Source organism: Scaptodrosophila lebanonensis, unplaced genomic scaffold (assembly GCF_003285725.1).
Source record: "Scaptodrosophila lebanonensis strain 11010-0011.00,11010-0021.00 unplaced genomic scaffold, SlebRS2 tig00000199-arrow-arrow-pilon, whole genome shotgun sequence".
In the NCBI taxonomy this organism is placed as follows: Eukaryota; Metazoa; Arthropoda; class Insecta; order Diptera; family Drosophilidae; genus Scaptodrosophila; species Scaptodrosophila lebanonensis.
In genome coordinates this window covers 112011-135762 of record NW_022060611.1, presented here as the reverse complement: position 1 = coordinate 135762, position 23752 = coordinate 112011, and the positions used below count along the sequence as shown (strand labels likewise).

The 23752-nt window shown below is 44.3% G+C and overlaps 1 protein-coding gene across 1 annotated transcript in view; it reads right to left on the bottom strand.

The window, feature by feature from the left end:
- LOC115629998 (endothelin-converting enzyme homolog) overlaps window positions 1-22762 on the bottom strand; it is a 138356-nt gene extending 115594 nt beyond the window's left edge. Inside the window, exons 1-2 of the mRNA XM_030526626.1 lie at window positions 22577-22762; window positions 20891-21058 (exon numbers count right to left, since the gene is read on the bottom strand). Of these exons, the coding sequence (XP_030382486.1) occupies window positions 20891-21058; window positions 22577-22762 (354 nt within the window). The remainder of the gene's footprint in view (window positions 1-20890; window positions 21059-22576) is intronic.
- Window positions 22763-23752: the final 990 nt, after the last annotated feature.

The window sequence follows — 23752 nt, the reverse complement described above, 5'->3', positions numbered from 1 at the left end:
CCAGGAATGAGTTTGACCAATCGAGCCAGCGGCCATCGCATAGGAGGAAGGTTCTCGTCCTTTACGAGCACAACATCGTTGACACACAATGGACGCGCAGGCATGCGCCACTTGGCACGTTGCTGGAGGAGAGTAAGGTACTCCTCACGCCAACGGGCCCAAAACACCTGTTGCAACTGGGATACACGCTGCCAGCCATCTAGACGATTGTAGTTGAGCTTCGTAAGATCGGGCTCGATGATGGTTGCTGAAGGACCACATAGCAGGAAATGGGCAGGCGTCAAGACATCTATATAATCGGGGTTCTCTGAAATTGACAGAATTGGGCGTGAGTTTATAACTGCAGCTATCTGTGAAACAAGCGTGCGAAGCTCATCAAAGCTGAGCACTGCGCTTCCAGCACAACGATAAAAATGGTACTTCGCCATCTTCACCGCCGACTCCCACAATCCACCAAAGTGAGGAGAGCGAGGGGGAATAAAACGCCAATCGATGCTATCAGCCAAGCAAAACTGATAAACCGCTTCCATGTGAGAATCGCTTAGTACGAGCTGCTTCAATTCCAGTAGTTCATTTTTCGCGCCGACGAAATTGGTAGCATTATCAGACCAAATCTGGCTCGGCTTGCCACGAGTAGATATGAAACGCTTCAGAGCGCTGAGAAATGAAGCTGTCGACAAGTCCTTTACCAGCTCTAAATGCACCGCTTTACTTGTGAAGCAAATAAACACGGCAACATAGCACTTGATAGGAGGCCTGGTGCGTACGTCTGATTTGTAGAAGAAGGGTCCACAGTAATCGACTCCAGTGACTGTGAATGCCCGGACGGCCTCAAGACGCTCCCTCGGTAGATCTGCCATAATATGCTCAGCAAGTCTTGGCCGGGCCCTGAAGCACTTCACACACTTGCCAACTGCCTTTGAGACCGTTCGCAAGCCGCCGATTGGCCAATACTGAAGACGAATTTTTGCAAGAAGTGAACGAGGACCGGCATGCAAGTTCATTTCATGTGAATGAGCGATGACTGCCATTGTGATTGGATGACGGCGAGGCAAAATGATAGGATGCCGAGCATCATATCCAAGCGACGAATTTCCAAGTCGTCCACCAGCGCGAAGAACTCCACTGTCGTCAATAAACGGAGCGAGAGAAACGATGGAACTCGATTTTTTGACCATGCCGTTCGACTGCAACTCCTTGACGTCATCATACAGATTAGCCAGTTGCACAATACGAAGCAAAATCTGGGTGCCATGATGCACGTCCGACACAGTAAGGCCAGGGTGCCTTACCCGATTAATAAACTTGTGAATGTAGCCAAAAGTTCGCTGCATTGAACTAAAAGAGTTTGTGTGTTTGCATCCAAGAGTGACATCTAAATGCGGAGATTTAACCAGCAGAGCATTTTTCCGCAATTCAAGTGTCTGCCGTTCGTGGAGACAGGAAACTGGCCAGTCGGCGTGATCACCAACCAAATATGAAGGACCATGCAACCAGAGCTCAGATTGGGCTAGGGCTTCAGGAACAGCGCCTCTCGACAGAATATCCGCTGGATTGAGTGTTGTGGGAACATAATGCCACTCCATATTGGTAGTCAGCTCCTGTATGGCTGCTACTCGATTTGCCACAAATACGTTGAACCGGTAAGGTTCGTCTCTGATCCAGGAAAGAGCCACGGAGGAATCGCACCAGCAGTAGAACTTGCCGACGAAAATGCCTGTGTGCTGGATCTCATGCATAAGCTGAGCTAGTAGTTTAGCACCACTCAACTCGAGCTTTGGCACCGACAACGTCTTTAACGGCGCAACTCGGGACTTTGAGCATAGAAGATTACTTGCAGCAGCTTGCCCTCTGGACACAGCGTACACGCAGGCGCCATAAGCCTCAAAGCTAGCATCGCAAAAGCCATGTATCTCCACTTCAGCGTCAGCCTTGAGAGCAAATCTGGGAAACGACAGTCGACGAACGTTTTGAAAGCAGCTGCTTAGCTCAATCCAAGTTGTGTTGCGTTCAAAAGGCAAGCTCTCATCCCACGTCAGTTGGTCCTTGCAGAGCTGTTGAAGAAATATCTTGCATTTAGTAATGAATGGCCCAAGAAGCCCAAGCGGGTCGTAGAAACGGGCTATTGTAGACAACACTGAGCGTCTGCAAGGCTTTAGAATTGCTTCTGAAGGCGCTAAAGAAAACAACAGCTGGTCGGATGCAGGATCCCAAGCAAGGCCAAGAGCCTTGGTTATGTTGCTGCCGTCATCAAATGTGAGATATTTCTCCTTATCTTCTTCATCTACTCCCTCGAGGACCTCTGGATGACTAGAGCACCATTTTCGTAGCTTAAAGTTGCCAAGAAGCAGAATACCGGCAGTCTGATGCATTTTATCTCTAGCTTCAGCCACTGAGTTGCCTCCAGAAATAAAATCATCCACATAGAAGTCTCTTCGCAGAGCAGCTGAGCCGACAGGGAATGAGTCCTGTTCATCGAGAGCCAGCTGGTGCATCGCACGAACGGATAAGAAAGATGCCGCCTTCGTGCCATATGTGACGGTATCCAATTTGTAAATTTCTACCTCCTTCTGAGGGGAATCTCTCCACAATATACATTGAAGAAAGCTATCAGGAATGTCTACTCGAACACAGCGATACATTTTGCAAATGTCTCCTGTGAGAGCCACCAAATACGAATGAAATCTAAGCAAAATATGAAATAGCTTCGGCTGTATAGTTGGTCCTGCCATCATCACATCATTTAGGGAATATCCAGTAGACGTTTCGGCCGAGCCATCGAAAACGACACGAAGTTTTGTTGTTGTGCTGTCCTCCTTAACGACGCAGTGATGCGGGAGAAAGTACTTGCACAAGCCAACGGATTCAGGACCGACCCGAGACATATGCTTCAAATCAGCATATTCGTTGATGAATGCAGAATATTGCTCTTTAAGATGCGGATGTCGCATAAGCTTGCGCTCGAGGCTGAGAAATCGACGATAGGCACGGTTATAAGATTCTCCCAGCTGATCAGCATTGTGCTTTAAAGGCAATCGAACGGAATATTCACCGGAAGCTAAGCGAGAATAGTTGCTAACAAAGTGCTCCTCGCATTCTATTTCTTCCTTGCTGGCCTTAACAACGGCTTCTTCACAGCATTCAATTTCCCAAAATCGGCGAACTAGTTCATCCAGTCGTACATCAACATGAACATCATCTTCTTTTTCAACGCAGCGAGCTCCCAATAGCGAAGTGTTGCTTAACCGTTCGCCACCGCCTGACACGATCCAGCCAAGGCGAGTTTTTTGTAGGAGCGGCAATCCTGTGACCAACTTGATTTGGCCGACACAAAGAAGCTCATAAAAGAGGCTCGCACCAATAAGAAGATCTACACGCTGTGGTCTGTTGAATGCAGGATCAGCTAATTCAATGTTCGACGGAATGTTCCAATTTGCTGTATCAATAGCGAAACTAGGCTGACTATCAGTGATCGTAGGCGCCACGAGAGCTGAGAACCTGGTGACGTATTCCGAGGTTCGAGATTTTAGGCAGATATGGACAGCGTTTCCATCAGTTGACACGCTTGTGTCACCAAGGCCTGAGACGGTAGCTGAAGATCTTGTTTTCTTTAGTCCCAATTGCTGCGCAAAGCGAGAAGTGACGAGATGCAATTGAGAACCTGAATCCAATAAAGCTCGACAAGGAACGAGTGTGCCGGAGCAATTTTTAACGAGAACGATGGCTGTAGCCAGGAGCACAACATTAGATTGGAGAACCTGGGCAGCAAGAGAGGTAGACGTTTGAGGCTGAATTGTAGGACTGTCAACATGAGCCGGCGAAAACGATGCAGCGACCTGAGGCGCTGCCGAAACATTTTGCAAAGTGGACATCGAGCTGCCAAAGTGCAGCAAGGTGTGATGCTTTCCGCCACAAACGCGACAGTGGCCACTGCTACAAGACCGAGTTTGATGCCCCTTTTTTAGGCAGTTATAGCAAAGAGCGAGCTTTTTTACTTCCTTGTGGCGCAGAGAAGGAGACAAATTTCCAAATCTACTGCATGAGTAAATTCCATGCCCGATCGCTTCGCAAAACAGACAGTTATCTTGGTTAGTTCGGGCAGCAACGAAAGTCTTTCTACAGTTGTTAGTACTTTGGTTGGATTTTCCCACCTGAATGCTCGGCGTATTGGTTGCCATAGCGTGCTGCACGTTTTCCAATCTTCGGCATCGCTTTTCCAAGTAGTCATAAAACTCCGAGGCAGACGGTATCTGGTCCGCTGACGTTGCCTCTTCCCAACTGGCCTGAGTTGCAGCGTCAAGCTTTTGAAGCAGAATACACACAATCATGCAGCCTGAAATTTCCTCCAAATTGCCCAGCGTTTGCAAGGCGCGAATGTGCGAGTTCACCTTGTCCGAAAACTCACGAAGTTTTGCAGCGGACGACGAATCTACCCTCTTGAGCCCAAGAATCTCCTTTATGTGTGCCTGGAAAACAAGACGTTTGTTACTAAAACGTTTAGATAGGATATCCAGTGCCACACGATAATTGACACTAGAGAATTCAAGCGATCTCACTGCTTCTAGAGCTGGACCTAGCAGGCAAGATCGTAAATGCTGAAGTTTTTCGATATCAGTCAAGTCGACATCGTTGTCAATGACTGAATTGAACATTGCAATGAAGTCCGCATACTCCGTATATCCACCAGAAAAAGTAGGCAATTTTATTTCTGGCAGACGTGGCCTACTTGCCATGATCACGGTTTGGCTTACTGATTCCTCTAGACGGCCAAGCGTAGAATGGGCAGGCAAATGAGATTGGCGGCGTTGTTTGTTCTCACGCACGCGGACATCTAATGCGTCTACCAACAAATTAAAATCAGTTCGCGACGGACTTCCAATCTCACCATGATCCAGCTCTTCCAATGAGCTGTGCAAGCCCTTGAACTCTATCTCGAACTTCTCTATTCGATGTTGAAGCACTTCTAGGTCGTGGATGGTGCAACGATTAAATCGCTCATCAGTGTAGGCCTAATTAAGATTTCTCATCTCCTCAATCATTACAGAGACTTTGCGCTTCAAAAAAGGCACCCTGTTGGGCCCTGGCGCGCCAACTTGCACTTCATCTACCATTTTGACACAAGGCAAGCGGCTTTACAACAACACGCAATCGTCCGATAAAACCGCAATGTCTTTGCGTGGGCACTGATGACAACGAACGGTAAACCAAAAGCAATTGTTTTTGCGCGGCCGTTAGCATATACGTATGTATGTATGCTAGCGCGACGAATTTGACGAACTGCAAGCAACGGTTCTTACAGCGTCCACTATGCATGTGCATATGTATATAATGTTCAAATTTAGCACTTTTAACAATGCACTTGCTTACGAATAGCACTAATGTTCGCTTATTAATTGTTTTTAACTCGCGACAAACGAAACCACGACATTCAATCTCGCCGGGGCCTCCAAATGTTGAGCGACCAATATTTTTTGGTAGCTGTATGGACAACTATAATCAAGCTTGCTTTCCAACAAATAAAACAAGTTGATTTTCGACAACGACGTTATAATGTTTATTATAAATATGCACTGGCAACTACTATTATGGCTGTGGCTTAGACCAATTGTCTTGCTTCGCCAAAAACAACAACAAAGGGCGAGATCGAATTAATCGTGTACGAAGAGACTAAACTGCACGGGCGGGCTGCAATTTTAGACTAGACTTTGACGAACGCACGCCCTACCACTGCAGCTGCCTTTGCAGATCAGCCGCTGCAAATGAGAGCGAGAGCGTTGCCACATTATAATGTTAATTAGAACAAGAGAGCGCCGCATAAGCAGCCGAATTACATGATGTTATGTTATGAATTTACGTTACAAGTTATCAAATGTTAAATCTATTTTGATGACTTCGCTGCCGCTGCGCCGAACAAACATATATATACATGTTTGTTTTTCGTCGCTTAGAACTGAACTTGTACTATTTGAATCGCAACCAAACAATGGTAAATAAATATCATTTTTAATTCGAACAATTTCGCAAAGTTGGATATTAATTCTTGCCTATTATTAGTTATAGAAAAGCCTATAACCACGCAGTCCACTTCCTAACGACGAATTAGTCCGCCCATCAAGTCCACACCACCCATATGCCGATTATTGGTTATATTCTATTTCGATATTTTCTCTATTTTTTTTGATCCAATCTAGTAATTTTTTGAAATTGATTATCTATTTTTCGAGACAAGATTGGTTCATTGCCAGCCTAAGAAGATATCAAACGCACTGGTTTTGTATCACGCCATAGAACGGTAGAGATGTCAATACCGAAAGCAGAACCAACAAACTCTTCGGACAAACCACGAAGAGCATTTTTTGCAGCAAGGTCAGAACCTGAAGACAATTTGCAGTTTGGAAGGCGATTAACTCGCACAGGCCCTAAACTGTAAATGCCGAGGCTCTGTCAAGCGATGTGTAGAAATGCTCAAAATTTATTATATGATTGACGTTGTCTGGAAGATTTTGAGAAAGTCTTATTCACATGGTCTTATTCAGACGCAAATGCTTCTTTTTCTAAGTAATTGATTTAAAAATGGGGGAATTAGTTGTAAACTCATTTACATTGGTGAAAAGAGGCCGCCCGTAGGACCAGCAGATCCACAATCCTCGAATTGCACCTCAGTAAAAGGTTCACGTCGACGTTTTTTGGATCGAGATTTAATAGCAATGGAAGTACCGGTTGTAATGGGTGGAATTGGAGTGGAAGCGGCTGGAGCTTCTTCCTCTGATGCAACAATGCAGCTGGAGGCGCCGGTCCAAAATCATCCAGGATACTCAAATTATGCAATCAATAATTAGAGTATCGGTTGAGCTAATGCAGTTGCTTATAAGAGTGTCAGGAATTAAACCATATTCAGCCTGATCCTCATCTTCAGAATCGAAATCTTGTTCATCTGCTGTATCTTCGTCATCGGTTATTCGTTCATCCATTATTGCTGCAATTTCTTCCTCAGTCAAATTCTTCATTTTTTGACGCGACATTACTAGGAAAAAATAAGTATGAAAAATACACAAAAACATTTAGAGCACACAATGCCGAAAAATTACACCCCGAAATGCCCAACCCTGCCTTTAGGCGGTTTCAGCTTCATCCCTAATCGATAGCAAGCTATTGATAGCATAGAGGCCCCTTTTATCTAATCGAACAGGCAGCTGCTGCTGCCATCATTTCCCCATGTTAAATTCACACATTGTAGGCAATGGTCTGTGCCAAAGATCAGCCTGGCTGGGGGCCCCCGTAAATAAACACAGTCGCGTACGGAGCATCCGGGGTACTTGGCGACCCCCCGGATTAATTAGCCCAGCCCGGGTACACGGATCTCTGCCCTGGTGGTCATCCATTTCTCCGCCACTCTTGGGAATCACTATTAACACATCAAGACCGAACAAAAGCAACAACAACAACACCAAGGAACCCGGCCAACCTGAAAAGTCGGAAGGAACTATAAGTTCCGAAATTGTAAGAGCCACGGTAAAACCGAGCTCCGGAAAAAGAAAGGGATAGCTTAGTAGGCCGCCTCCTTCTAACCGAGTTGCTCAACCAAAGGCCACCAATAGCATTACGACTACCAGCAGGCATATTTCCACTAGAGGGTCAGCTAAGGATGTGTCGGTGGCGAAAGTGGTGGTGGTGCAGAGAGCGACCAATTACTCCATACCCGATCCATCTAAGGCCGGATACGGTGAAAGACGTACTGCGACCCGTATCCTTCGTCGCCACTGATCCGAGTACGGCACAGCAGACATCAGCGGAGGATTTAAATAGAATCAATGAGGACATCAAGTGGGCCAAGCTTACTACCCAATTTTACTTTGGAGTACGATGCTAGCGCTGGCCGGAAGAGGTACAACAAACCGCCCCAAAAAGGCTCAAGGCTCAAGGGAACTCTTGGTCCAGCTCGTTTGTGGAGGTGGCCAAGGATCGTAAGATCATCGGGCAGGATCCCCAGAAACCAATGGAGATGGATCAGGGTCGAAGTTGTAACGGTGACGGTTGCGGTGCTTAAGGCCAACCAAGGTACCCCCTACTGAAGCTATGTGCATCCCAGCTACAAACGGCGAAAAGTTAACCAGCACCACAGCATGGAAGCGACAGCTGCCCTCTTGCTTCGCCTGGAGACAGGCTCAGCTTCGCCTGTCCTAGTCCTGATTCAGGAGCCCACGACCACCAAGTCTCCCCACCCCCGCAATTGCTGAATAACTTAGCTGACTATGGCAGTTGAAATATAACTGACATAATACTAGGAGAAGATGCCACATGCAATGGGGCAGCAGCGATATAAGGGATGGGGTTGAGCCTCTGTATGACTATTTAATCAGTAGTAATCTGTTGATTTGCAATAAAGGTAGCAGCTCTACCTTTGTCACAAACACCGTAGCGACGTGGAGGGTCTTAGATGAACACTCGTTCTCAAACCACAAATTTATTCAATTTAAATTAGGGTATCACTGCCCGGCCCACATGGGTACCAAGAAAATTGGTTAACTACATAGTTACAGCGAAGCGAATCATCTGAACTATTAATACCTTCAAGCCCTATAAATCACCCGGACCGGACGCTATCGTCCCGGCCCAACTTCAGCGCTCTGTGCCGCTCGTTATGCCTTGACTACAGGCGATGCTCAAGGGCACCCTGCTGATCAATCAAATTCCGACGGGCTGGCGAGAAGTTAAAGTGGTGTTTATCCCAAAAGCTGGGAAAGCATCACATGTTAAGCCAAAGGACTTTAGGCACTGTCGAAAGACTAGTGGAAGTATACCTGAGGCAGTCAATCCATCCGACTTTACTGCATCCCTCCCAACACGCTTACAGCAAGAGCAAGTCTACTGACACGGCCATTCACGCACTGTGCTCGAAGATAGAAAGTTAACTTTTCAAAGAGTCAAAGAGTACTCACTGGTAGCCTTTCTAGATATAGAGGGCGCCTTCAATATTATACTGCCCTCCGCTATCACCCTATTACGGGTGGAAGGACCTCTCGTCGACTTCATTAGCCAACTGCACAACAGCAGGGCTGTGAATGCCGAGCTGAGCGGTCAGACCAATAAGCTAATATGTACCCTGAAGTCCGAAGGTCATATGGCTGTTGCATACGCGGATGACGTGACCTTAATTTGCAGCTGTAAACTTCCACAGGCCCTATGTAACCTAATGGAATCAGCCCTCTTAACACTCTCACGGTGGGCATCGCAATGTGGGTTAGGAGTGAACCCCACTAAGACGGAATTTGTACTGTTCTCAAGGAGGTACAAAATTCCACAACTCCAACTACCCAAACGACTACCAACTACTTCAGCGGTAAGGCTAAATACCTGGGGTTTATCCTGGATAGGATTACTGGCAGGACAATATCAGTGAACGAGTAAAGAAGGCCACTAATGCACTCTACTCGTGTAAGAAGGCTTTCTCACCTCGTGTTGTACACTTCATCTATCAGGCTATAATCAGACCAATCGCACTTGGGATTGTGGTATGGTAGCCAGCTTTGGAAAGATCTTATGCACTTACACTGCTCATCAAGGTACAGAAATCGGCCGAGTTAAGCATCAGCATCAGGTGCGGACAACTCTGACGACTGACGAGCGTAACATAATATTACACTTTCTTCCCATCATAGGGAAAGAAATGGCAACCAACACAGCTCTAAGGGTTAAAGAAACCTGGGCATGGAAGGACTCAGCAAAGGGGGATTCCAGCATACTCCGCCATCAACCGGGGGTTCCGAACCACTCGGACTACTGCACACCAAGTGTAACCTTTGAAAAATGAAATGAAATGAAAAATGAAATCCGAAGCCCTCAACGTATTCACAGATGGTGCTGTTGGAGGCAGCTCGTCAGCGGTGGTAGGACACTTTTTCTACTCAGATAGCGAAGCAGCGCTTAAGGCACTTGACGCTAATCTCGCGTCATTCATATATGTATATACGTTTCAAAAAATTTCACAATTTGATGAAATACCTAATCATGAGTGATTGTTCTTCGGAAGACACAGTAATTGAAGGAACGTCGTGCTATTCCAACTCGGATTCAAACAAACATTGATTCAAACACCGTGGTTAACCGTGTTACAGTAAACGTCTCGCCATTTTAGGCAGAATGTCCCGATATCTGGTTCGCTTAAATTGAATCGCAATTTTGCATCGCAGGAATTACATCTGACCTAACAAAGTTTCACACTGTTGTAACTTCAAGGTAATCGAACATTATTGCTCAAATTACCGACGCTGTGCTCAATCCACCCAAAAATGACACATATGAGAATTTTAAGCGTTGTGTTATAGAGCTATTTTGTGAGAATGCACAGATGAAAATTCGCAAACTTCTGTCTGATATTGACTTGGGTGATCGCCGCCCGACGCAACTCCTCAATGAACTTCGTGGACTGGTAAGGTTTTCTCAAATCTTTCTGGATGCAACGTCCGCCACCACATGCACGTGCCATCCTTCAAGCATCAGGTGATAATTTACAAGTCTTGGCGAAATTAGCTGACAAGTTCCTCGAAGTTGGGGGATTCGGCCAAGTCAACGTAACTGCCAGGACTGCAACGCCAACTAACCCAATTGACAAAATTATTGTCAGCTTAGACAATTTGGAAAAAATCCATTCGTTCTCGTTCCCGTTCACAAAACCGTTCACCACGAAATAATAACCGTAACGCTTTTTCCTTAGTTTGCTGGTTCCATGGGAAATGTGGAAACAAGGCTTAAAATTGCCAGCCAGAATAAATGCAAAGATAAATTTAACCCAACAAACTCATTCAGTTTATTCGCAGCAAATGCCATGCCAAGACGTTTGGTGAAAGGCGCCTCAAACTCTCATTTGGACTGAGGCACGATTTTGTTTGGACATTCGTATTGGCAGACGTTACCATGCCAATCATTGGGTCATATTTTTTGAGCCGCTTCGATCTGTTGGTTGATGTCAAGCGGCGCGCATTGATCAACACAAAAACATCGCTGCAATGACAAGGCTTCATAAAATGAGAGTGCGACCGGACGATAGTATCGCACATCACTAACAACGATGTTGCTAACTTACTCGCTCAATTCAAAAAACTGGCAATTCACAATCAGAACACACAGCCGTCTTCTTCTCTTAACGCACGTTATAGAGACCAAAGGAGCAGCCAAACTAGCTTCCCCTAAAAAAGAATTTACTTACATGGTAGAACGTGGTATTTGTGGTCCCTCTAGTAGTAGTTGGGCAAGTCCATTACACATGGTTCGAAAAGCCAACGGCGAATGGAGACCTCATGGCGATTATAGAGCACTAAATGTAAAGACAGTGCCTGAACGAGCCAAAAGACATACCGAAGACCGAAATTACCACGCCTTTCGGATTGTTTGAATTTTGCTACATGACCTTTGGTTTGCGCAATGCGGCCCAAACATTTCAAAGATTTATGCAGAACGTACTGTGTGATCTAGAACTCGCATTTTTTTTATGTCGACGACTTCAGCACAACAAGTTAACAATCAACGCTGACAAATGCCAGTTTTCTATGAATGAAGTCCAATTTCTTGGCCATAAAGTTAGTTCAAACGGATTTCTACCATTGGAAGCACGAGTCTCAGCCATACGAGACACCCACAACAGCATGTCAACTGAAGAAATTCTTAGGCATGATAAACTATTACAGCCCATTTATACCGAATTCTGTAAATAGTCAAAGCAAACTGCAATCCCTGATAAAAGGAAGAAGAACGATAAAACTCTAGTAGAATGGACTCCTGATGCTTTAATGGCATTCCAGCAATGTAGGGTCCAACTTGCTAACGCCACTTTATTGACATTTTTCGCCCAAAATGCAAAACTCTCGGTAAGCACAGACGCCTCAGACACCGCTGTTGGAGCTGTAGTACACCAACTAGTTGATGGAAAACTTCAGCCGCTTGGATTTTTTTTCAAAATAACTGAATCCTGCACAAACTAAGTACGGAACCTACGACCGCGAACTGCCTGCAATATTTTTGGCAATACGGCATTTCCAATATATTCTCGAAGGCAGACAATTTACTGTTTACACAGATCATAAGCCACTTATCTACACATTTTCTCAGAAATTTGACAAAACACCATCCGTAGGAGGAAGCCATCTGGAATTCATAAGCCAATTCACCACTGATATCAAACATGTGTCTGGTAGAGCCAATGAAGTTGCGGATTTACTCTCTCGCATTAATGCAATTACCGAAATAAATTTCGACGCCATTGCTACTGCCCAAGAATCTGATCCGGAACTGAGGAAACTGCTTAAGGATAACAAAACCTCATTATACATGAAGAATATCGTTATGCCGAAAGCGTCATCTTCCCTCTATTGCGTCGTCAGCACAGGCACAGCTCGACCATTTGACGTTATGATCATATAAACATCGACATCGATTCTTGACATATCAGCTGAAACTGTAGCCACAGTGCTGATAAATGGTTGGATTTATATATTTGGTGTTACACTCAAATCACTAGCGATCTTGGACGCCAGTTCGCGTCGGACGTTTTTCTAGGTTCCAGATTGATGCGAATTGTTGGTCAACTTCGCATCCCTGATGAGTTCGTCACACATGGGAAGAATGAGCCAAACGAAACTGAATTCAAAAAAATGTTTGGAGAGAATATTAGATCTTATTCAGAATGCATAGCTACAATGAAAACTTTCTGCAGCCTGATATTAAAAGAGCAATACACGTATTTGTTCTTCTGGATCGCGTTCGCACTCCATTAGAAGCTCCATTAGAAGTTCTAAGCAGAAAGGATAAGTTCTTCAAAGTCCGCTTGGCAAATATAGATGTAAACATCTCCATCGACTACGATCGCCGTGGATCCCGAAGGACATTCACCTGCAAAAGGCTCCAGAGAAGAAACACCGACTCCATCCTGCACCACCATGAAATCGGGTCGAGCGGTCCTGTCCCATCTAGCGGTGGAGCACTGTGGTGGCTACATGCAGTCTGCCCATATATACACCCCTAATCGATAGCAAGCTTTTAATAGCATTGATGCCTTCTTTTTCTGATCGTACAGACAGCAGTAGCATCCACCATCTCCGCACATTAATTTCACACATTGTATAATTTAAAGTTATTAAATAAAGTGGTTATTGTTACTATTAGTATTATTATTACAATCAAGACCCCACAAAGTCTTAAGTTATTTTGCATGGGAACCATAAGATAAACCACCGCCTACGCACTATAGAAACAATACTCTGTAAATATGTTTACAATAATTATAGAAATGAAAAAAATGAAGAAAATTAAAAAAAAAAAATTTTGATCGATTTTACCTCAGGTGGTACGCGCCGTAATTGTGATACTCCAGTGAAAGTGCGACTATACTCTCCTCGCGAGGGCGGCTGGCAGCAGGCCCTTGGCACGGTCATGTCTCTGCCTCGTGGTGCTGACTAATGGTAGTCGGGCGAGAGCTGAAAACGGGGTGCTCAGCCTCTACTATGCGAACTCTGCCAGCCGACCTCCAGTTTTAAGTCAGGCTTCCCGTGGTACCCGGGCTATGCCACGGTTGACCCACCCCTACCCGTCTACCCGTGGGACCATATATGATACCTTTAAAGAAAACAAAAACTAACAAAACAAACAAAAACACTGAGACCAGAACTCGCCATAAGCCGGACGGGATAGACTTGACTGTCACCAGTATGGGAACTCCCAACAGCTCTCATCCCATTGCTGCCAGTGCAGGTGGAGACAATCCGACAAGCCAGTCGGTTGTCTCAGAATCTGGAGAGCATCAGACACCCTCCACCTCGAAGGCGAAGCAGCTAAGCCAGCAGTCGAAGGGGAGGTTGCTGGTAACTCTGCAGAGTCAGGCACTTCGGCGATGCCACCACCAAAAACGAAACCGACGTTTCTAGATAAGAGACGCGCAGCAGACATACTGCAAAAGCACCATTCTGCCCCCGAGTCATCAACCCATGGTCGGAAGATGGTAGAATGGGCAAAGAAAATCTTACCGGATTTCAAGCCAGCTCCGGTGAGAAGACACAAAAATGCCCCGAAAAGGCAGAGGTCGGCAGAAGACACGCCGCCACAACCAGCGAAGCAAACACGGCCTCCGCAGACGCTGCATCGAACCTTCGCAGAAGTGGCAAAGGATTAGATCCTCATTGGTGTCCTAAGATGGGCAGGAGTCGAAAACGAGCTGCAGGGTCGTTCTTGCTATCTAATTTTAGCGACGGCGACAACACAGCGGCATGCATAGAGGCTAAGCCAAAGCCTATAAGAATATGCTCCGCCTACATGGCTTATGAGGTAGCCAATCCCCCCCCCCCCCCCCCCCCCCCCCCCCCCCCCCCCTCTGTTGACGAGACAGCCCATAGAGGACAGCAGGCAGAGAAACATAGATCTGCTCTTAGGATGCGACGCCACCGCTCATCACACTCAGTGGGGCAGCACTGACACCAACGCACGGGGTGATTCAATTTTCCACTACATCCTGTCTACTAACACACTGCTCTGTAATGTTGGCTCAGATCCAACGTTTGTGATAAGAAATCGAAGCCTTGATCTTGATCTCACTCTAGCTTCAGGCGCACTGTATAACCGCATTTCCAAGTGGAGAATTCTCTCAGTACACTCTTTCTCGGACCATAGATACATCCATTTCGAGGTATCTCTCAATAATGATAGACCAATCGGGACTACGAATCCCAGACGCACAAAGTGGTCCTCATATTCGAAGCATATCAGTAGGCTACTACCAGACCACCCTCCCCAGGGTCCAAATTCAGTCGAGTTCACTTCGACCCTAATTAATAAGTTCACGGCAGCATGTGAAACCGCGCTGCAAAAATCGTGCCCCATTGGGAAACCAAGGGGCAAACTTAAGCCTACCTGGTGGACTCCACAAGTAAGCGAGCCAAGGAAAAAAGCCAGGAAACTGTTCAATGCAGCCAGATCCCAAGGGGGAGAAAACTGGTGTGCATACAAGCAGAGCCTGTCAGAGTACAAGAAAATACTCAGATAGGCGAAACGATCATGTTGGCAAAACTTTTGCTCCGACATCGAGAACACCTCTGACGTCGCAAGGTTAAGAAAAATTTTCTCTAAAACTCCCCACGCGTTGGGATACATTCAGAAGCCAGACAAGACCTGAACGACCTCGAGTGAGGAGTCTCTCCAGTTGCTTCTAGGTACCCACTTTCCAAGCTCCACAAGCACTAGACTGACCAACAGCACGCCCAGCGCGGGTCCAGCTCTCAAGCTGCCTGATCTATTATCCGAGAACAATATCAGGTGCGCAATAAAAAGCTTCAAGCCCTATAAATCGGCAGGGCCGGACAACATCATTCCGGCACAGCTACTCCACGCAGGGAATAATGCCATCAGATGGCTGGCAGATATTTTTCAGAAAATCCTTCTTACGAGGAGAATCCTAGAAGCTTGGCTGAGATCAAGAGTGATCTTCATACCCAAAGCGGGTAAAGCCTCGCACACTACTCCCAAAGATTTTAGACCCATAAGTCTCTCATCTTTCCTAGTAAAGACGTTCGAGAGACTTCTAGGCCTCCATTTAAGAAGCATGATTCCGCTCTCAGAGCTGTCAAGCTCTCAAGATGCCTACTGTTAAGGCAGATCCACAGAGACGGCTCTACACGCCGTTACTTCAAGTATTGAAAAGGCCGTCAGTACCAAACATTACACACTAACCGCATTCCTAGACATAGAAGGCGCTTTCAACCGCCATTACCAGCTCACTTACAGACCTGGGTGTGGACGACTCCACTGTGAAACTGGTAAGACAGCTTCTCACCAGGCGGTCTATCAAATCCACACTGAGGCTGTCCACATCATCCAGATATGTAAGCAGCGGAAAGCCTCAGGGCGGTGTCCTCTCACCCTTCCTATGGAACGTGGCAGTTAACACACTCCTACGATCCTTGGATGGGATAGGGGGATGCCGGTGGCTTATGCAGATTATGTGACCATCTCCTTCTCGGGAAAATTCCGTCAAACTTTGTGCGAGCGCATGACAGATGCACTGAGCATACTGTCTACTTGGGCGACGTCAGGCCTAAACGTAAACCCCAGCAAAACAGAGCTGCTTACTATTCACAAGGAAATATAAAATTCCTCCTCTTTACCCCCCATCAATGAATGGGGTACCTTTAACCTTCAGCAGTTAAGCCAAATATCTAGGCTTGATACTAGATAGGAAGCTGGATTGGAACCTGAATATCGAAGACAGAGTGAGAAATGCACTAACTGAAATGGGGCATGGCCCCCTACGTGGTCCATTGGCTGTATACTGCACTTATCAGACCCATACTCCTATATGGAGTCTCTATAGACACTAAATAAAGTTCAACAGCAAGCTGTACTACCGATCTCTGGTGCACTCCGCACCACCCCCAGCGACGCACTAGATGCGATTCTGGGAATACTCCCAATTCATCTCATGGGGAAAATGAACGCCACGCTGGCGGCCCTTCGCATGAGAGAAACCAACCAATGGTCAGAGGTCACACCAAAATCCTGAGAGGAAATGACATAATCCCCTCAATCACTGACTATTGTACCCCAAAGGAGTACCTCCATACTCCCTTTCACACCATCATTCCCTTCAGGGATGAATGCAATTCTGGCCCTTCAGGCCCTGAAAATTCAATAAAAATATATACAGACGGTTCTAAGCTAAACAAACGCGTAGGCGGAGGTGTCTTCTGCGAAGAGCTCGGCATCAGAAAAGCCTTCAGGATTCCGAACCACTGTAGTGTATTCTGAAATCACAGCTATTCAAGAAGCTCTCTTCATTCTGCCAAGCACAGTCACAGACATCAGAGAAATCTGCATATATTCGGATAGCTAAGCGGCAATAAAATCCCTAGACAACATCACATCGAACTCGATGTCAGTGCAGACCTGTCGCAAATCTCTTCATGAGATGGCAGCACAGTTCTCAGTCTACCTCATTTGGGTCCCAGGCCATCGGCACATAGAGGGAAACTGCATAGCCGACGAACTGACAAGAGAAGGTACCACCGTTCCCTTCCTCCCAGACAAGAAGAGCATCGGTATACCGATGGCCAGCAGTAAACTGTCCATTCGGAACCACTTCGATTTCATTGCAAATCAAATGTGGACCAATGCCACAAACCACCACAAAATCACACGACAAACGTGGCCCATCCGCGATAGGAAACGGACTTTAGAAGTCTGTAAGCTGAGCAGAAGCCAATGCTCAGCCGTAATCAGAGCCATCACGGGGCACTGGCTGGTGGGCTCCCATGCCGCTAGACTAGGACTTCAACACAACGACTTCTGTAGAAGTTGCAGAGACGAAGAAGAGGAGGAAACAGTTTCCCACCTCTTCTGCGACTGCCCAGCTTTGTTTAGGACCAGACAACGATTTCTAGGAGATGACCTCCTCCCAAATCTGTCGGCGCTAGCAAAAAGAAAGCCGATAGACATTTCTAAATTCATCCTGGCATCCGGAAGGGTGTAACAATTATCGCAGGAATGCAGCCAACCACGGGATATGGGAAGCGGACTTTGTCCACGCGGTACCACAACGGGCCAAATAATCACAGCCTAAGTGAGTCAGGGTCTTCATAAGCTCTGGCTGCAGCATCTACCTACCTACCTACCTACCTCTCTCGGTATTCGAACTCTCGTAAAGGGTGTATAATTGCACATTTACATAGCAATTACGTCTGTGTGAGTGTGTATGCCTATGCGCATCTATTCGTGTCTGTGTAAACATGTTAGCAGTCAACCAGACAGCATCATCAACAACAGCTGCGGGCAGCGCTTGAGCAGCAAATATATTTATGGCTATAACTTCTTGTGTTGATTTTTTTTTTTTTCTTGGTACGTTGAACGTTCATGCAAATTATATTTTATGCGTTGTCGTGGTATTTGTAATTATGAGTGAAACTGTGAGCTCGCGTATTGGTATTATGATGTGTTTGACGTGTGTTTAGAAGTTTATTTTCGCGTGGTAATCTTCAAAAGGCTCTTTTATGTTGCGAGTCAAATTCGTTGAATTCACTTTAAGGTTGAAATTTAATTTAAAGTTGTTTGAACAATTACAATAATAATACAATAAATAAACAATAAGATAAAAATACTGACCTGGATAAGACTGTCAATCCTTTCACTAAAGCACCCCATACACAGGCGAGCATGTTGTCTCTACTCGGCACCACAAATACATTTTCCCACTAACGAGACGGACATTCTCTGTGAACATTGCTTGTGAACATAATTTGAGAGCAAATTTTGACAAGTGCGGAATGGATAAATGGATACGGACGAAAATACAATTTTGGCCTTAATGGCAATTCAAGTATGTATTGAGAAACAAAAAGAAAAAACAAGAAAGGAATGCTAAAGTCGAGCAGGCTCAACTCCTAAATACCCTGTACCATCCCACAAAAAATTATTTTAATTTAATTTAATTATTTAATTAATTTAATTTAATTAATTAACTAAATTAAATATAAAATATTCCATACATGCATACATACATTTACATCAGAATCGTGTCTATGCGTGTGTGTGTACTTGTACATATGTATGTATGTGTGCATTGGGCATTTTATTTGCCAAAATATATATACTTTGTGGGGTCAGCCATGCCTCCTTCTGTGTGTTACATGTACACTCCCACAAAACTAATATACCCTTGTACCCTTTGGGTACAGGGTATAATAAATGGAAGGAAAAAAGAAAGCACAGTATGGGGATGAAAAAGTGGTACATGAACCGAGAGAAATTCACCCACACGAAACTCTTGAAGAAGATGAATGAGTCCTCTTCGGCGGATTTGAAGAATACAATAAGAGTGGTAATAACGCCCAGCTACAGCTACTCTCAGCTACTTTGAGATTTTTGGCCACTGGAAAAACCTATGAGGACTTGAAATTCTTTACTGGAATTTCTCCCCAGAGTCTTGGCCGCATAAGATTTTTCACTTCTTTTTCTACTGTTCAGTTCCCTGTAGGACGCACGCAGTGAATTTACTTTTTATACTCTGCACATAAAATGTACAAGAGTATATTAGGTTTGCGGGAGCTGAAAATGTAACAGGCAGAAGGAGGCGTGGCAGACCCCACAAAGTATATATATTCTTGATCAGCATGATGAGACGAATCGATCTAGCCCTGTCTGTCTGTCTGTCTGTCTGTCTGTCCGTATGAACACCTGGATCTCAGAGACTATAAGAGCTAGAGGCACCAAATTTTGCACAAAGATGCGTTATATGTGTACGCTGTATAAGTTTGTTTTATTTTTTTCCCCTATGGGGGTTTTCCCGATTTTCCATTCGTATAATCTCCTATATCTAAGAGACTATAAGACCTAGGGACACAAAGTTTTAGTCCCAGATGCCTTATAAGAATACGCAGAAAATGTGTATTTTGGAATTTCCCCCCCTCTCCTCTCTCCCACGCAAATCGCGATTTTCTCTAACTCTCGTAATTCTTGGAATTTTGAACTAAAACTTTGTAAATACCCCCAGTTAGTAATTATGTGTCCGTATGCCAAGTTTAACTTAACAAGAAGTTATAGCCATAAATATATTTGCTGCTCAAGCGCTGCCCGCGGCTGTTGTTGATGTTGCTCTTTGGTTGACTGCTAACATGTTTACTGAGACACGAATATACGAGCATATACATACATACACTCACATAGACGCAATTGCTTTGTATATGTGCAATTATACACCCTTTACGTGAGTTCGAATACCAAAAGAGGTAAAATCGATCAAATTTTGTTTTTTAATTCTCTTACTTTTTTAATTTCTATAATTATTCTAAACATATGTACAGAGTATTTCAAAGTCGGGACACCCGACTTTAGCTTTTTTACTTGTTTTTAACTGTTTCCATGTTTGCTTCTCTATAAATTTCTTGATTTTTTGTTAAAAGTACATCCCACGCTTTATTGCGCAAATGCTTATTCTTATATTCCTCTCAATTATTTTTCACAAAGACGGCTCATTGTGGAAGAATTCTATAAAATCGAGCAATAATTGCTTGTTCATTTTCAGACGTCTGTGCTTACAAATAATTTTCAAATGATGCTCGGGCAACACTGCCATCAACTGTCAAATATGTTCACACGAACAGTAGCAATATGGAAACATTTATATTCTATGCGAGCAAAACGTCGAGCATTTAAATTCACTCGAGCATCCCCACTAACGTCGAACATTTCGTCGAGCACAACAAGTTCAGGCAAAATTCTCGCCTGTGGATGGGGTGCTTAAGTGTAAAGAAATGTTTGATTTAACTTTTTATTAAAGAATTTTCCGGAGCGAATAAATAGCACGTCTGCTTACGTCGATAGTTCGATAGATTTCCTTCGTTATACTTGTAGGTTTCACCACCCTGTTGGAGCGGGGATATTTTTGCGGCGATGCTGTCAGCTGCTGATTTGTGTCTCAAGGTCCAGCTCGAAAACTGAATTTTTCCATTAATACCAAGAGGTACGCATTGGACCGTGACAATGGGTCCAGCAGGTCGGCGCGTACTACATCCCATGCAGCCTCTAATGGTTTGAAAAGCATCTTGCCCGCTGCCTGCTGTTAATGGGCTTTCATCGTTGGCTCGACAAGCACTTATGGTGACGTCTCGAAAAAGCACTCTAGTGGTCGTTGGAATGTGACTGATAAGGAGTGAAGACCAAATGGCATCATCAGCCATTGATTGCCATTGGTGTCTTATAGTTTCTGAGATCAATGTTCTTATACGAGGGACAGACGGGATGACAGACATGGCATAATCGACTCGATGCTTGATGCTGATCAAGAATCCTTATGCTGCCACGCCTCCATCTGTCCTTATACTCTTTATGTATAGGCAATATTTATTATATTTAACCTTACCTTATTAAGCTCCATTATAAACGTTATTATGGCATCCTTTTCAGACCTTCGCTGAGCCACTGATAAGTCGTTTGGTAGTATGTATTCAATTAAACCATACAACAACTTAGGAACTCCTGGTCTTATATAATTAGGGGGTGCCCTCGGACTCATCCAACGTAGTTTGTTCTACAAATAAATACAATGTGTTACAATAATTCTACTTTTAAAACGCTATATCAAATTTCTAGAGAATACGTTAATTATTATTTATAATAATTATTATGTATATATATAAGAAAAAGAAGATCTGTTGAGAGAGTCAGTCGCGTTTCTTGTGCGCTCCTTAACTTTACTATTTTTTGCGATAAATCTTGCCTTATATTTGTTGCCTAAGCGGTTAGCCTGAGTTCTGAGTTTTGTGTTATCAGTTGTGCAGTGCAATTTTGTGTTTTATATTCATTTTATTTAAGCGGCGTCACGGCTGTTTTTATACTCTGTACATGAAATGTACAAGAGTATATTAGGTTTGCGGGAGGTGAAAAATGTAACAGACAGAAGGAGGCTGTAGTGTGCGGAATGTAGTGTCAGAGAACATGTCCCGCATAGGGCGCCACTAGTGTAGCGTGCAGGTGTCAGTGTCTTTAAGCAAGCCCAAAATTGGGAGCTACTTGTGAAGGGGGCTCTGGAGGATTCGAGGCATGCACTTGCGTTGCTCTAACTTAGCTCGTCGGACGGGTGGGGTTTTTCCTCCTCCTACAAGAAAAGAAGTGCATTAAACAGAAACTATCAAAACAAGCAAATTGAGTGTTCGGATTTGTTCCACAACCAACATAAAAGCGAGCAGACAAACTAATGTAGATAAGATTGCTTCTAGGGTATTAGATGTTGTTATACCCTATTCTTTATCTACCCTACCTTGGCATATCGGAAATAATGATCGTGGTCGGTAGCCCCCTTGCAACTTGATGCTACTTTTATGTTCATATCAAAGTTAAAGGCATATATTATCGTCACTATGATCCAAAATCATTCTCTTATATATATTAAATAGTTTGCAACATATTTATTTCTAAAGTAAGTAATATTGCAAAATAAGGCTCAAGGTTACGTTATTTAAAAAAACAATACACAAAGTTCATTTAAATTTCAACGTTAAAAGTGAAATCGAACGCAAATTGCAAATCAAATCAGATTGGAAAGTATGATGTCAAAAGATCAAATCATTGTTTCAGATTAAAAAAAAAACTAATAATATACAGCAAACTAACATAAAATGGTACGTATGTGTGAATAATCGCCGAAGAAGTTCCTGTTGAACTGATCGCGATTGAAGCCAATAGCTTTGATTAGCTTGTTCACCAACACTTCGTTGCTATGGTAGTGCTGAATTGGAAGACCGTGTTGTCCTGATGAACGGCAATCTGGTCCGTTGATTGGGTCAAGCTTAGTTGCCTTATATGTGGCACTAAATCTGAGTTTGGTAACCGCTTGGTTACCTTTGCCACCATCAAACCTTATATGCCAGCTTTGTATTATGCTGAAAACCTTCTGAATAGGGATAGAAGAATTTGATTAATTCAAAATGTTTGCTCCATCAGGGTTACGATGAACCGAAGGTAACTGGGTTGCTTAACCAGGACGTATAAACGTAGTTTTTTCTTCACTCTGTTATTCGCTTGGCTCACTACGCCCAGTATGTAGTGCCACTAGTTGCGCACGTATGGTTTTCTCAATCATATCCGCCATAATGGAGTTAATATTCTGAATCATTTGATTCTGATTCGACTGTATGGCGGCTTGTACCAAATTTGCTACTTCAACACGATCCATAGCTGTACCATCTCTTGTATACAAATTATCGGGTAATGGTTCTCCTTGCACACCAGTCATAGATCACTGGCTTCTTGAAGCTCTACTGCCAAATTGTTATTTGCGTAAGTCAGCCGCAGCCGCACCGCAGCCTCTCTCCCTAATATTCTAACTAGTATGTAAGCGCTTTACTGCGAATTTGTAAATTAGAATAAAAAGAAGAGTTCATGTGAATAGACATAAAAAGAAAAAGTGCCAGTTTTTCGCTCATATCGCCATTTTCGTTTTTGTGCTTCACTGAATTCCCCCCAGCAAGTTATTGGCGTGGCGGGAAATCTTCAACCGGAAAAAAGAGCTAAGTAAAACGCACTTTTACTCTGCAACTTACCGCCATATGTTCTGTCGGTCTGTCGGCCGACATCCACAACGGAATTAGCATCAAGCTTTCCGTTCTCTATCCCAGGGCCCAACATGGCAATCCAGCCCCTGCGTAAGGGATTTCCACCCTTCCCGCCTTCTACAAGGTAGCTCGCCTGCAACCCAAACGCTTTGCCAACGGCAGGTACCGTCCCATCAATTGGCGGTCGATCCACGACTCCAAATTAAATAAGTAAAAAAGCTAAAGTCAGGTGTCCCGACTTTGAAATACTCTGTACATATGTTTACAATAATTATAGAAAATAAAAAAAATTAAGAAAAAAAAACAAAATTGGATCGATTTTACCTCTCTCGGTATTCGAACTCACGTAAAGGGTGTATAATTGCACATTTACATAGCAATTGCGTCTGTGTGAGTGTATGTATGCCTATTCGCATCTATTCGTGTCTGTGTAAACATGTGTGCAGTCAACCAAAGCACCAGCATCAACAGCCGCCGGCAGCGCTGCAAATATATTTATGGCTATAACTTCTTGTTAAATCGGTCTATCATAGTGAAACTTGGCATACGGACACATAATTACTAACTGGGGGTATTTCCAAAATTTTAGTTCGAAATTCCAAGAATTACGGGAGTTACGATTTGCGTGGTAGAAGGGGGAGGGAGGGAAATTCCAAAATATACATTTTCTG